Source organism: Anopheles merus, chromosome 3R, assembly GCF_017562075.2.
Source record: "Anopheles merus strain MAF chromosome 3R, AmerM5.1, whole genome shotgun sequence".
NCBI classification, from domain to species: domain Eukaryota; kingdom Metazoa; phylum Arthropoda; class Insecta; order Diptera; family Culicidae; genus Anopheles; species Anopheles merus.
In genome coordinates this window covers 43717292-43732149 of record NC_054084.1, presented here as the reverse complement: position 1 = coordinate 43732149, position 14858 = coordinate 43717292, and the positions used below count along the sequence as shown (strand labels likewise).

Below are 14858 nucleotides of genomic sequence, written 5' to 3'. Positions count from 1 at the left end.
TCTCTCTGGTTGTCCAAGGGATTACAGAGGAAAAGGGTACGAGGTGCAGACATAATGTACAGCACAATAGTAGCTGTTGTACGAATTGTTTATTTATATCTTAACTAGGATACCCGAGGGGTTTACGCAGTTAGAATTGAAGCAAGGTTACAATTACGCTTATCTCTTGAAGCCGTACTTTTTCCGCTCGTAGAAAAGATCCGTCTTTGAGCTGCCAAGGTTAACGATCTTGGGACATCCGTCACGCTGGTAGGAGGAGAAAAGGACCGGTTTTTTTGTTAGAATAAAATCCTTGCTAATGGAAATGATGATGATGTGACAATCGGCTACTTACGTCCTTTTCCTGAATTGTACACTCTTTGCAGTAGTAAGCATCCGACACCCCAGGGCCACCGCAAATAACGCAACGGCCCTGGTACGAACCGTAATTACATTCGTCACAAATACGAACCAACGTGCACGGTCGCACGTACGAGTCGCAAATCACGCACTTTCCATCGCACTTTTCGCACAGGCGTCCAATGGCTGGAATGGAAAAAGCGACACCGAAGCTGGTTGGTGGACCGAATACCATCGCTTAGTCTTTATGTTTGAGGAATGGTACTTACCCACGCCCGGCTGCTTGCGGCAGAAAATGAGATCCGGATGATGTTTGGCCATTGCTAATGGTGATATTTGATGCGGTTTGTTGTAGTTTGCCCCTTTTGCCGGTGGAAATGCGTAAACAATGTTGTTGTTGATGCGCTTGACGTTTAGCAGCGTACGACCAAGGTGGCTGTAGGATTCTGTAGGCACCTTGCCCTTGTGATGTCAACCTGCACTGACAACGGGGAAACAACCGGTGTTTGCAAAATAGACAGTGTGTGTCCATGCGGTCGCCAATGTTTTTCAATTGCAATTGTAGCTAAAGTTTCGAATTGAATTACTTTCTGCATCGATAGACTCTTCGTGATTGTTAGTTTTTAGAGCCTTGTGGTAAGAATGCAACTACTGACCTAGGCCGGCGAGTCCACCACTGTTGTTCTGTCGCTTCTTTCAGATCTTTTCAACTCTCCTCATCATGACCGACAAGATCAAGGTAGGCGATTACCTGATCATCCAGCGCCAGAAGTACACCAAGTTGCAAAAGTTCAACAATTTGAACACAACCGTAAACCTGGGCAAAGATCAAATAGAGCTGCGGCTGGCGGAAAACCATCCGTTCTGCACGACATTCCACTTGGTTCCAAAGCAGGAACGGGGCAGACGGCTGTACACGCTCGATGCACTATCGACACCGTCCGAAATACGGAACCTAAAGGAGCTGCTGATCAAGGAGAGCGGAAACGACAATCGGAATATCATCGACGATCGCCAATCGCAGGCCCTTTCGACCGAGGAAATTCTGAAGCTGCGCGAAGAGTGCGAATCGTCGTCGGAAGTGATCGGCAAGCTGGTGGAGAACTCAAAAAGCTTCGCCACCAAAACGGAATACTCGCAGGAAAAGTATCTGAAGCGAAAGGAGAAAAAGTACTTCGAGTACATTACGATACGCCGTCCGTCGATTCGATTGTTAACGGACATCTACTGGCGCTTGGATCCGGAAAAGGTGCTGGGCGTCCGTTTCGATACACTGTCGCAGATAATATCCTACAGCGGGGTGTGCAGTGTCGGCAACTACCTGCTTTACGAATCGGGAACGAATGGGCTGTTGCCGGCAGCAATGTTGAACTCGATAGGTGCAGAGACTGGCGGCAAGCTGGTCCACCTACACCCTGGCAACGTGGCACAGAAGCAAGCACTCTTTGCGATGGACTATCCGGCCGAACAGCAGGCACGCTGCGTATCGGTTAACATTTACTCGGTGCTAAGACACTTCTATCAGGACAGGGAAGGAGCAAAGGAGAATGAAGCACAGGAACCGGTGGTGGCCGAAGCAAAGGAGAATGAGACACTGGAACCGGTGGTAGCCAAAGCCGAAGACTCCACTGATGGTGAGCGGGCAGAGGAAGTGAACGGAACTAGCAAGCGAAAGCACGAAGAAACGCAGGACGGAACCGCTGAGGATGAACCGGAAGCAAAACAGCTGAAGGTGGACAAACAGAAGCAAGCGTGGGAGCTGGAGAATGAAGCCGCTGCGAGTATAATGCGGGAAAAGTTTGATTCGCTCGTGATTGTAGCGAAGGAGCATCCGTACAGTATTCTAAAAGCATTGCTGCCGTTCGTCAAACCGAGTCGGCCGGTTGTAATTTTCAGCACTTGCAGGGAGATTCTTACCGAGAGCTATGTGGACATGAAGGCGGAAGCGTCAGTTACATATCTGCGTGTAACTTCGAACTGGATGCGACAGTATCAGATTCTTCCGAATCGTACCCATCCGGATGTTACCATGTCCGGTAGCAGTGGATATTTGCTCACGGGGTACACCATTGGCAACTGAGCGTCGGTGGAATCTTGGAGGAGAAATCGAGGATTGTTATTACATTGCGCGCATTATTGGAATGATGTAATAATAAATGGCCACACTTATAGATATATTTTTAAAATCTTTTTTTTTAATAAAACATATTAAATAATTAAACAATCTTTTGAGCAACCCTATGTTCATATTTGCGATTGTGTTCAAAATTAAGAATAAATGAACAATTCATTCTAGTCGGCGAAAGAACGATGACAACATAAAATTAAAAAAAGAACAGCATCCTACACCTAGAAATGTCATTTGGTTGAAGCATCGTGTGTTTGTTTACGAATGTTTTCCGCAACATCTTCGTGAATCCACACTCGTTATCAGCGAATCGTCTTCTATGCCGGTAATTATACGCGCCCGATGCGTGTACTTAACGCTTCCGCTATCGTAATCCATTCCTTGGCAAAGCACTCTGTCTGATCATCGATGAATCGTTACTTAATCAACTTATCCTACATCGGCACTCGATTTCGGTAAGTGAACGTGTTCGCAGCACAACTCGCCTGTAGTACAGTACCAAATTAACGGTGCCCCATTCGTTCGCAGTGGCATTCAGCGCAAAATCGACAAATCTGCCGGTCAGTTTAAGGATCCACATACGGTGCAAGGAGTGATCGAGGAGGCTTTGCTAAAGTTACGGCCCGTCAATGAACCATTGCTGAAGCTGTCGAGTCGGTAAGTTGGCGGAATTGTTTACATAATATTCTACGTTTTGCTCAACAGTCCAAGCATCTGGGCCCAAGCCAATCCGTGTTGGTCAAATCTGTATCCGAATACCCAATTGTATACCTTCGACAGAACGGACACGGGCGTGCATGCGCTGCATAATACCGTCCACGTAGATTTGCAGCGCCCGAATGGAAAACCGTACGATAGCGATCGCATTACCAAAACGCTGAATCGTGCGTTCGAAAAAGATGGCCAATCTTTACGCATCCTTAGTACGGTGCGTGTTCCGGCTTCCTTTCACGCACGTCTGTGCGCCAAATCGCGCACGTACCTTTACCGGTTGGCGGTGCTGAAGAGTGAGTATGCCCGTGAGTCCGGCCGGCAGCAGCATCCGCACGCACGCTTCATTCCGATCGAGGAGCACGATCGGTGCTACTTTTTAGGGTAATGCCGTAAAAATTTGGTTTTTGCCAAAGGGTCTTGATAGATAATGCAACGTCCCTGTTTTCTGCGCCACACAGACACCCGGAGTTTGATATAAACGCGTTTGCTAGCGTTGCTCGGATGTTTGAAGGGATGCATGACTTTCGAACGTTCATGGCCGTTGCTAAGGGCAACCCAAGACAGCAGGAAGCGATGCATTCGCTGAGACGCATCGATCAGATCACGGTTGAAAGGGGACAAACGATGACGGCGGCTTTTAATAGGGAACGGACTGAGCGCTACTATGAATTTTGGGACGTACGGATACGGGGACGATCGTTTCTGTACCGTCAGGTGAGCACGAAGCTACTTTCCCACGAAACTATGCTTCCACAGACGGATGAGTGTTGTACATATGAGTGGCGCAATGTACAAAGCAGCTCCAAAGCCAAACAAAAAAGGGTTTGTAATAATGTAAATGCACTCGTTGCATTTTTTCCAGGTGCGGCGCATGGTTGGTGCTTGGGTGGCTGCAGCGGAAGGGCGAATTACCGAGCGGGATATTTATCGGATGCTAACCGTGCCGTCGCAGAACTCCTGGTGCAGCAACGTATTTGTAGCGCCCGCGTACGCACTCTACCTTTGCCACGTCGAGTACGACCCGATTGATCTTGCGTTTCCCGCCGCAGCCGACGAGACCAACGATGGCCAGCTTTCTCGAGCAATTGCGCAACCGTAAAACGCAGCTGCAGCGCACAGAAACCACCGTTACGTACATGGATGGTAGCCGTAAGATATTCCGCAACAATTGCGAAATCGATGCCCCGCCCCGGCTGGGCTTCATCGTGGACAACAGTCCCGATCAGGTGCCGGCCTGTATCGTGTCGCAATTTCTGTACCTCGGGTCGCAGGACTGCGTGCGACCGGAGGTGCTGGAGAAGTACGGCATCACACACGTGCTTAGCGTTGGCATAGAAACGCCACCGTTCGACGAGTGGCGAACAAAAGGCGAACAGCAACAGTCCCGGGTAGAAACCCGGTTTGTCGAGTGCTTGGATCTTCCGGAAACGAATCTTGCCGAGGTGCTGGCCAAAACGAACGCCTTCATAGACGGCTGCAGGGCGTGCGGGGGGCGCGTACTGGTGCACTGCAATGCCGGCGTGTCGAGATCGACGTCGGTTGTTGTAGGCTACCTCATGGAGCGGTGTGATCAATCGTTCATGCAGGCATTCGGAACGGTCAAGAGCAAGAGACCATGCGTGCAACCGAATGCTGGTTTTATTAAACAACTCAAGCAATTGCAATCATAAACTGTTGTGTATCCAGTTCGATCGATATTTGTGTAGGTGAATAGCGAAGAAAACTTTTCGCCATAATTGAACTTAACGCTAGTCCATACGGTTTGCATGAAGACGAAACGGACGAATACACGTGTTAGATAGCACAAAAATACACAAACTATCATATATATAATTAAATGTAATGGTGTTATACATAAAACCTGTTTGTGAATATAGTAAAATGGATCTCTATCATGAGAAATTTTAAGATTTAAAATATTGCCACGGTTGGGTCCGTGGTTCAGCGATTTGTTTAAAGATACTTTGCGCTCGCTCGCGATCTAACGGTTTACGAGTAAATAGAGCTATGCAATATAGTTTGATATCACTTTAGAATGCTTTAGTGCGCGTGCGGAGCCACACCGGGCCATAGGGTTGGCCATCCGTCTGGCGAGCCTTTAAGCGCGACAAATTGGCTTGAGCAGAACGGCCCGAGGGACTCCTACTTCCCCTCCCAAAATGTGGACGATGGAGGAAGGAGAACACACGCACGATGAGGATGTCTTACAGCACGAGCAAATTATCATCAGCATCACTTCCATCGTCATCACTGTCGGTAGCAGAGTAATCCGGATGGTTCAGATCGATCAGTTCCTGGGATGGTGGACCGACAACAACAGTGCCGCTTGCGCTGTTTGCAGCAGCTGTACTGGAGCTGCTCGGCGAATCTGTGGTCGTGGTGGAGATGCAAGGCACATCATCCAGATCGTTAGTCGGCTCGGCCGATCGGTGATCGCTATTCTCAGCGCTGTCACCACCCTCCGCCTGTCGATCATTGGGATCATCCGAAACGCCTGTGTTCGACACGCTCACCATCCCAGCGGCGTCGGACGACGAAGCAGACGTGGAAGCGCCCTCATTGAGATTCATTTCGCCCATGGCGGAAGACAACTCGTTCATGTCGTTGGCCGTCGGAGTCTGGTTGGTCTCGCCCGTCTCGAGCCGCAGTCCCGCAACGCCCTTCTTGGGTATGGTCACCAGATCGCGCTTGATGCGGCGAATGCGCGAATAGTCGTTCTGCCGTATCTGGCACTTGTGCTCGAACGAGACGATGTACACGAAACCGGCCACCAATATTTTGCAGCTTTTGTCACCCCGCAGGTAGGCTTCCTCCAGCTCCTGACTGGTGCGTTCATCGTACTGCCACCAGCCATGGCCTCCCTCGTAGTACCAACGGTACTCGTTGCCATCCGGCACGGAAGCGGTAGCGGCACGCACAATCTCTTCCACACCGTTCACTAGCTGGGGATGGTCTAGGTATGTCAGCGGAATATCACATCGGCACATTGCGCAGCGCAAATTTTTGAATGCAACACCCTGCAACGTACATAGGAATTGGATTAGCAAATTGTTTAACATGATGGATGCTGCGATCCGTTGGTGTTTTAGTTTTAGAAATGGTTACCTTCACGCAAAGGAAGCAAAAAATATGACCACACGGCAACCGAACGGGATGGACACACGTCTGCAGGCAAACGGGGCACTCAAGTTTGGAGTCGGCTGTGATGGCATTTGACGTGTGAAAGATACGAAATTGTTATTGAATTTATATGCACTTTCTGTACGAAATTAGTTATCGTATGGATGAATCAACCAGCTCTTGTAGCGAGCTCCGAGGTACGGCGACGAGCCGATTAATAAATCATAAACAAGATACCAATAGAAAAATGCTAGGTGGCAACACGTTAGTGAAAATAAAGAATATAAAATTCGCCCAACTGCTGCTTACTTGCTGATGTTGCTTCCGGTTTCTTTGGAAGTTCATCGCTGTCGCCATCTTCCGATCTGGCACTGGTAGGAGTGGAAGCGTTTGACTCGAGGGATTCGGCCATCACGGCGAGTCCGCAGTTGGCAAATCACAAACCTCAGACGGACGGAATTTGCAAGAGTGAATAATTTGCAACGATTTGTAAACAACAATTTTGCTGCTTCCACACGGAAGCAACGACGTACACAGTATGATGTAGCGATAGCAAGCAAAAACAAAACAATGAACAGATGTAACAGACGTCCCGCAAAACAATCCGAGCCGTTGAGCTGTCAAGTGTTGCTCTGCCTCTCGCTTTTTCTTGTCGCGCCTTCTCATTTTATCTTTGGTATTTTGTTCAGATGTTAGGTACCAAATCGTCAGTTTTGACCATCGCCGCAAAGAGAGAGCAACAAAGCAAATTATATTTGATTTCTCTCTCTCAGCTAAACAAACCATCAGATGTGCCAGAGTGAGAAAGTATATTGGTTTTGGTTGGAAGATGAGTAGAGGGAAGAGGACTCTCGTTAGTTTTTGCGCTTTTTTGTTCGTGATTTATGCATTGTGTGGTACTTCTCTCTCTCTCTCTCTCTCATTGCACAAAATCAAAGGTTTTCGTTTACAGAAAAAATGATCGTGTTTGCAATATTCACAATTTTTAAAAATAATTAAGACCAATATTTCACGGTTATAAAAAAGGATTGATATCATATCAAAACACGTTTTTTGTATGCACAAAAAACTATAGAAAAAGAAAATTGAATTTGAGGTCAAGTATACGACTTTGCTCCATTCTTCGAAACTTGAAATACACAATGGCAGAAAGGAGAAATGAAGTAAACCTCACGTTTTTAAATCAATAATTATTTTCTAATGTTTTAGTGCATTTGAAAACGTGTTTAAATAGTGTTATGTTTTATATTTTACTTTCGTACACGTCTTGGTTCTCATTATTTCCACTATTTAAACCAGAGTCTATCCGTTTCGTTGTTCGGCAACGTTTGGTTTTCTTTTCTGCTTTCTTTTTCTTTTATAATAAAGTCAAATACATTTCATGTATTCTTACGTGTTTTACTCTTACTGTTGCACAGCGGCTGCACTTTCAAACAGTTGACGCATTTTGCTTCCAAACGTTTTTTTGTTTTGTGTATGTGTGTGTGTGTTTTTTTTAAAAGAAGATATTGCTCTAAACACCATGTGCAACTTGCCGTGATGAGCTATGCTTCTCGCAGTACTGAGTAAGATGTTAATTACTTTCATTTCTTATGGTTAGTATCTATCGCATTTCGCACCCTTTCCCACACCGGTCATTTTGAAAACCGTAACCTGGCCCTTTTCCTCACTTGAATCTGACAAAAAAAAAACCTTCAACAAAATTTCAGCTTCATCTTGCGCCGCCGTTTCCTGCTTTCCTCTCGTATAAGCGCAAATGTATGGGTGTATGTGTGTGCCATGAGCTGAATGTTCGCGATCTCATTTTTTACCATTTTCCAACAGCTGCTTAACTGTGTCTGTATTCATAAATTACAATAAAGTATATCATTAGTATAGTAGTAATAGTTATAATTTAGCAATTCTAAACGCAACCATCATGCATTACTACACCGGCGGCTTTTGCCTTGCTCGTTCATATTATCCCTTCCAACACTGTTCTATCGTTAGTAGTAGTAAGCAGCAGATTGGTTGGTTCGATTAATTGTTCTTCCCTGCCTTGCCAGCACAACGACACCGCTACTGCCACCGCTATTGTTCACTGGTGTAGTAAAAGTTTTGCATTCATTTTCCCTAAAAGTTTGTCCGTTTCTCTTTCTCACTCTATTAATATTATCCGTGTGGTCATGCAAGTTCCTAGCAACAATTACCGTTTTCCGTTTACAATGCACCCCAGTTTATGTATCTTTAAATTTAGATTTGTTTGTTATCTGGTTCCTTTGTTTATAGAGTCGCTGCTTTCACATTTGCATTTTTGCAGGATGCAGTTCGTTAGGGAGGAGAATTTAGTACAAAAGAAAACATTTCCCTCCCCCGTGCGTGCTAGTAATTCTGACGAATTTGTAAGATGTTTTTAGTCTGTTTGTCTCTGATTTGTTGATATATGATCGCTGGCTGATGCATCGACAGTATTTAGCGTTTAAAAAATCTCATCACTTTTAGCGGGAGTTTCTAGTGGGATTGTGATACACGTAAAATATTACGCCTAGTGGATTACTTGTGTTTGTTTTGCATTGCTGTTAGTTTCCTTCTCTTTTTGTGTGTGTTTCGTGTTGTTGTTGCAGTTTTAATGAACCTATATTGATTTTTCTTCTACTTTTTAGTCTTTTTACTACATTTTCATTGCCTGGCATTGCATGGCGCTTTACTGTTAAGTTTATAGTTTTGAGTTTGTCAGGATTGATGAATGCTAACATAGTCGATAGTCGCTTGGTAGATTGATTTGATTCGGTTTGTCAAATGAGCACCTCTTACTTCACACAGTCACTTGCAAACAGTAACATACTGCATAATTTTACAAAAAAAAAAAAAAACTAAAATCGATCTACCGGACAAATGTTGTTGCATTGGCGTTTAACTGTATCGCATGTAGTGCTTTGGAGAAAAATAAACATTATTAAACGTTTGGTCGTAGTGGATGTGGGATATACTGCTCATATTACGTTAGTATTACGCTTCACTACTTGTTGACGTAGACGAAAATCGATTTTGTTCCGTGTAAGATTGGTTTACCGTGCTAACCAGAATAAAGGTAAGCAAAACGACAGCCTTGTAGTAACGAGAGTCTCCTCCACGGGCCTCATTTTCATTATCTCGATTTTTTTAATCTTCACGACTATACGTTCGAATTACGCTACACTGCACCTTCTCTTCTTCATTCACATTACACTTTTTTTTTCGAAACGGTGGTGTCCAAAATCTTAAGGCGAAGCTACAATGCACAGCTGTAAAATTTGGTATGATATTTAGAAAGTTTCCAATGGCTCTATGTGTAGTGGAAATCGCCACAGCACGTTCGGTATTGTTCGTATCCACGATGCTGCGCATGCAATAAGCAGGCATAATAATCAGAAGTCAAAGCATTGTTAAGCTAAGATGTTTTCTGCGCGTTGCTTATGTTAGTCCTCCTATATCATTCCCCTTAGTCATTTAGGTTAATTTTTACGCAGTCGTTTACTCTATGCAGAATATGGTGTAGACAAAAATATCTATAAATATGTCGTTGCACACATTGCTGAACGTATTCGAGTTTCAAACACAGATAAACAAAACACACGCTGCGGCCTGGAAACGGTACAATCTGTTATGCAAAAAAGAGGACAAAACAATAATGAAGAAAACCCTTTCCTGTGGATGAAAGCTCGCATTCTGCATATAGTCGATAATCAAAACGTGATCGGGGATGTGGAGATTTAAGTGGTTGAGGTCGGTGGTAGTGAGTCGGTATCAGCCACAGTCGTAGGTTCACCGTCTTCGTCTGTCACTGTTGTGGTGCAGGCAGGAGGCGTGGTAGGAGTTGACTCGGTTGTCGTATCCTTCTCACCGACAGCATCGTCCGGCGCCGTGCAGTTGTTCATTACTGGTTCGCTCGTAAAATCATCGTTATCGTTTTCGGATATGATCGGTGGCGGGTCCGATGATGAGGTCGTGCGGTGCTTTGAATGGCGCAGCTGCTGTAGGTAATGGCGCTGGGTCGGTTTGTGCAGCGCCAGCTGCGACATGGCCTCCTCGATCGAGAACCACTGCCGCTTTCTGCCGATCGTTTTCGAATCTTCCCACTCGTCCAGCTCTTGGGTGACGACCATTACAAACACTTCCGTGCGGTGCATATGTTCGCTGTTCTGTGAAGGTGAAGCAGGCCAACAGAGAGGTTAAGTTTAATAAGGCATGCATAAATAAAGGGCATGCTGCAGGTTAATTTGTTACCTCGAACACACCGAGACAACGGCCAAGCTGACCCATTACTCCAGCCTCTTCCAGTACCTCCCTGGTCGCTGTCAGGGAAGCTTCCTCATCCGGTTCGACACCACCACCTGGCACGATCCACAGTTCCGGTCTTCTAGAAGAGGTGACCAGCAAAACCTATGGGTGCGATAGCAAACGGTGTTTCATTAATAGAAGGGAGGAAATGACAGACTATCACTGTTCGCAGATTGTTCCATTCTGCTTACCTCTGCCTCTGCCTCCGATCGTACGCAAATACATGCCGCCCGTCGACGGTATCCGTCCTTGTCGTAGATTCGTATCGAGTTTGGCTTTTCCTTCACCATTTTTGCAAATTATTGGGATGAAAATAACGCAAGTCAAACGCCGGTCCGGGATATGATCGACGATATTTCTGCGAATGAAAGTAAAAAGGAACAACATTAATGTCAAGAATTTCTCGTTGCGTCGTCTGTCCTTTCGCTGCTTGGCTCGTTGCGTTTTGTTTAAACAGGTTTTCTTGAAGAAGGGGTAGTGAATTCCTAGGCTCAATCAATTTCGTTCACCAGCGAGACAGAATGTTGACAGCCGGTTAAGCGCACAAAGGCTAGTGTTTCAAAGACGAAGCCTTCAGACGTAACATACAGAAAGATTGGCTTACACAGTGCCATCGCGACGATCGAGTTTATGTGCGAGAAATTCTGCTCACTGATAAGAGTCCATCGTCCACTTAGTACATGCAGAGAATACGTTTAGATTGCCCATCGCAATCCAAGACCATCGCCATATCAACAGCTGGGAAACACCATCGAGATTCTATCTATCTCTCTCTCTCATCAGCGCTGCACGATTTTCTGGTTTGGAATCAGCAAACCGAAGAATCGGAATCACAAACATACACTTATAAACAAGTGAATTTATCGCAAGAAGCAAAACAGGCTTCGCAAATTAAGAGTCAGCATAAAATTTAATTTATGCTTAATTCAGTTGGAAGGGGACGACGCCTCGGAGCAGTACGCATCGAAGGTGTGAAGAGAGGTGTCTTCTTCGCGCTCTGTCCTAAATATAGCCTTTCATGCAAGAAGAGGTAACAAAAAAAACAGAAAAAAGAGAATCCCCCAAAGATGAACCCGGCTTTCCGTGTCGTTTATTTCAACGGGGAACAGGTCCTCGCTTATGTGCTTCCCTTACTGCTAATCTAAAGCGTGTATACCACATGTGGGCCGGTCGCACACGTCCGTTTACGCCAAACTGTCCACATCTTCTCCTGATAATCCCATCGCAGCAACTGCTACCCCTAACTTTGGTTCATCAACCTTATTTTGCCATCATCGCTCGTATGCGCGTGTGTGTGTTTTAGTGAGAATGATAATAATCGAAGCAAAAATCAATCTCATCAACATGAAAAGCGAGGGTTCCGTTTTCGGCACCACTGAAGGCGTAACAGGTGTCCGGTTGATGCCGCTTCCGACGCTTTGCGGACAAGAGAACCAGCAGCGCGCGCGGCGAGGGTCGCGTATCCGTCGGTTCGTGTTTGGTTGTTGTTGTTTTTTTCACCTCTCTTCTATTTCACTATTTGAAAGCCGGTTGTGTTGAGCGTGGCATTGTCATGTGCGCACATGCGGGAACATCCGGATGGAAGCATAATTATCTGCCGGTGTTTTTTCGTCGCGTGTGGGCCAACAAACCCTCCCTCTCTAAGCAAAGGTGTTTGTGCAGATCGGCTTACTAAAATAAGAGAGATATTTGACTATTGACATAAGGTTAAAAAACATACACACATGAACATATTGCGTCGCCTTGTGGCGAAATTGGACGTCACGTCGAACAAGTTTTTTTTTGTGGACTTATCGCCATTAAAACGCAGCCTCAGTGCTACCAATATTGACGTTTTTAATTAAAATAAACTTCTGCAACCAAGTAAGCCGTCCAAACGATAACAAGAAAAACAAGAGAACCTTCCAATTTAAAGCGGCCTACTACTCTTGTGGTTTGTTAAATGCTTATCTGTTTGCTAGCTACTTCCATTCCTGCATTGTACGGTTGAGTCATGCCGTTCGGTTGAAATTGAAGGACAAGCAACTGCACACACATAATATTCACTGAAATGTTTAAACGAGCGCTGTAAAGGGCGGCCATACCTTTCCCGACACCGTTTGCTCGTATCGCGAATACGGGGGCGGAGATGCAGTAAACACACCAATCTGTGTGATGATGTCAGATGATGTTGGGAACGGCTGCAGGACGATGTTTTTTTTTTCGCCCCGTTGTTTCGTGTGTGTGGATGGAGTGCGCGTATATGTGTTTCGTGGTTTTACTGCGGCGCAACGACCTCTTGCCTTGCTTCTCCCGTTACACGGTGATCTTTTTGGTTCCTCTCCACTTTACACTCCGCTGCACCAGCCCCACTACACGCGTACACAATCACGCACACCTACACTAGCACACACAGCCACAATGGAACGACCGATGAACCACTAGAGGCACACGCACGAATGCAACACGACGAACAGCTTTTCACATTACGTGCACAACCATACCATACACACACACGCGCGCGCACACGCATTCGAACACTCGCTTGCCCACATACGGACGCACAAACACACGCGCGTACAACGATCACACTATCTATCACTGCCGGCCGATGCGTTTCGTCCTGTCCGGTATTTAGTCAGTGGTTCCCGTCTACGTCTTCGTCTTGATCTTCGTCGTTGGCTTTATCTGCGTGTGTACCAAAGAAGAAAAAAAAATCGTCGTCTTCGTCGTCGTTGTCGTCCTCTTGCGCGGCGTAGGCACCTGCTAATTCACTCGACTATCCCGGTTCACCTTTCGTTTTCGCAGGCGTTTGCAGGAGCCGAGCAAGGGTGAACTAGCTTAGGTCGCACGAATGAGCATGAATGCTACGATTGCACACGGAATCTATCGCGCCCATCTTCGTCCGATATGTCACCGCACATCCGGGGCAGGATGTTGCCTCTGGGTGCTTCGATGGACAGTTTCGTCCTGACCGGATGCTACTCGCAACGTCGTTTCGTATCACTTCCGGATGTTTTGTTCTACGCAGTCTGCTGCTCACACTTCCTCTCCTTCAGTCACAAGCACCGGACCATCGCCAACGCGATGCTGCATACACATACACACACACAGACACTTGGCAGCTGCGGGAGAGATCGTACGGAAATCCCCCCCGGTTCGTAGTACGCTCGGTGGAGGGCTCGGTTCGTGCGGTTACGATTGCAGGATAATGTAGGTATTTGATCGGTCAAACGGGACCGCAATTACTATTTTGTAGCAGAAATTTTAGCACAGCCGGTTCGCGAAGACACAAGGAAACAAAAAATACAGTGAAGAGGCGATTATCCGGCACGAAGGCTGACAAAATCCGGTTATTCGAGTGTCACGGAATATCCGTACAGCAGGGATGTGTTTATAGTGCTTGGGGTTGAGTTATGGAGAGCAATAAGGTCGCGGTTCACCTTGAGAGCGGCTTTCATCAAGATAAAATTAACTACGAATTTTACTTTGGATAAAAATTGCTTCAAACATTAGTGCATACCATAAACTTGCATTGAACTTTGTGAAACTATTTGGTGCTTAATTTTTTTTTTCATTATTTTTAAATAAACTTCATCAGCTTGGTAGTAAATAAAACCTAGCCGCATAACAAGGTTATGCATAAGTGAATTGCCAGCAAATAGTTTTTTTTTTGTAAATAGCTTAATTAAACGAAAAATCTGTCCAAAAATTAAAAGTTTTTGTATACTCGTACGGGAAATCAAATGGAGTGAAGCAAAGACATACGTACCCTTTCAGCAAATGCATTGACCGACTAAAAAATTTAAAGTCACGGTTAAGTCGACATAAATCCTGGAATTATTAAAATTGATTAATTAATAGATCATATCGATAGCTACAACAAGTTTGAAAACACTTGTACTTATTTGTTTAGAAAAATATCTGCATGCATATCATTCATGGCCGGCCTGTGCAAATTATTTTTTTATGATATGAAGACTAAGCTTATACATTTTTCATATAAATGTACAGCCATACCACTCATATTTGCAAGCGAAACATATGCATACGATACATATTTTATTATTGTGCGGCTACATGGAGTGAAATACACAGTGAATGTGTCGGCGGTTCGTTTGGTGTGATCGTAAGGTTTCATTTTTTGCGATACTTATCCCAATGGCGGATTAGCACGAGTGGATGCCCTAAGCGGTCATACGAATGTAGGTCATTTCCTGAAGTGTCTAGTGAGAAGTTGTAAGCGAAATTCTAAACCAGAGAACGGTTGAAAAGCAAA

The 14858-nt window shown here is 45.4% G+C and overlaps 6 protein-coding genes across 8 annotated transcripts; 3 read left to right on the top strand and 3 right to left on the bottom strand.

The window, feature by feature from the left end:
* Positions 1-58: 58 nt before the first annotated feature.
* Positions 59-765, bottom strand: LOC121595740 (PHD finger-like domain-containing protein 5A). Its single transcript, XM_041919937.1, has 3 exons — positions 609-765; positions 335-525; positions 59-246 (listed from the first exon to the last, which is right to left on the bottom strand). The coding sequence occupies exons 1-3, from the start codon at positions 658-660 to the stop codon at positions 160-162; spliced, it is 330 nt and encodes a 109-aa protein (XP_041775871.1). The 5' UTR covers positions 661-765; the 3' UTR covers positions 59-159.
* Positions 766-845: 80 nt separating this feature from the next.
* On the top strand, positions 846-2512 carry LOC121595732 (tRNA (adenine(58)-N(1))-methyltransferase non-catalytic subunit TRM6). The gene is made up of 2 exons (XM_041919929.1): positions 846-975; positions 1040-2512. Exon 2 carries the CDS (start codon positions 1061-1063, stop codon positions 2417-2419), a length of 1359 nt encoding a protein of 452 aa, XP_041775863.1. The 5' UTR covers positions 846-975; positions 1040-1060; the 3' UTR covers positions 2420-2512.
* A 159-nt stretch (positions 2513-2671) lies between these two features.
* On the top strand, positions 2672-4280 carry LOC121595735 (tRNA pseudouridine synthase-like 1). Its single transcript, XM_041919932.1, has 5 exons — positions 2672-2922; positions 2996-3124; positions 3248-3562; positions 3640-3895; positions 4044-4280. Exons 1-5 carry the CDS (start codon positions 2876-2878, stop codon positions 4278-4280), a joined length of 984 nt encoding a protein of 327 aa, XP_041775866.1. The 5' UTR covers positions 2672-2875.
* Positions 4246-4852, top strand: LOC121595736 (dual specificity protein phosphatase 19). Its single transcript, XM_041919933.1, has one exon. It carries the CDS (start codon positions 4246-4248, stop codon positions 4849-4851), a length of 606 nt encoding a protein of 201 aa, XP_041775867.1. The 3' UTR covers position 4852.
* Positions 4839-6881, bottom strand: LOC121595734 (E3 ubiquitin-protein ligase rnf146). The gene is made up of 3 exons (XM_041919931.1): positions 6611-6881; positions 6287-6381; positions 4839-6198 (listed from the first exon to the last, which is right to left on the bottom strand). The coding sequence occupies exons 1-3, from the start codon at positions 6711-6713 to the stop codon at positions 5386-5388; spliced, it is 1011 nt and encodes a 336-aa protein (XP_041775865.1). The 5' UTR covers positions 6714-6881; the 3' UTR covers positions 4839-5385.
* Positions 6882-7610: 729 nt separating this feature from the next.
* On the bottom strand, positions 7611-13935 carry LOC121596174 (diphosphoinositol polyphosphate phosphohydrolase 1). Of its 3 annotated transcripts, none has more exons than XM_041920882.1 (4): positions 12685-13935; positions 10792-10958; positions 10547-10702; positions 7611-10461 (listed from the first exon to the last, which is right to left on the bottom strand). In XM_041920882.1, the coding sequence occupies exons 2-4, from the start codon at positions 10888-10890 to the stop codon at positions 10033-10035; spliced, it is 684 nt and encodes a 227-aa protein (XP_041776816.1). In that variant the 5' UTR covers positions 10891-10958; positions 12685-13935; the 3' UTR covers positions 7611-10032. The 3 variants fall into 3 exon arrangements, with proteins under 3 accessions (XP_041776816.1, XP_041776818.1, XP_041776819.1); XM_041920884.1 differs by having other exon boundaries at positions 13373-13935; XM_041920885.1 differs by lacking the exon at positions 12685-13935 and adding an exon at positions 11205-11334.
* Positions 13936-14858: the final 923 nt, after the last annotated feature.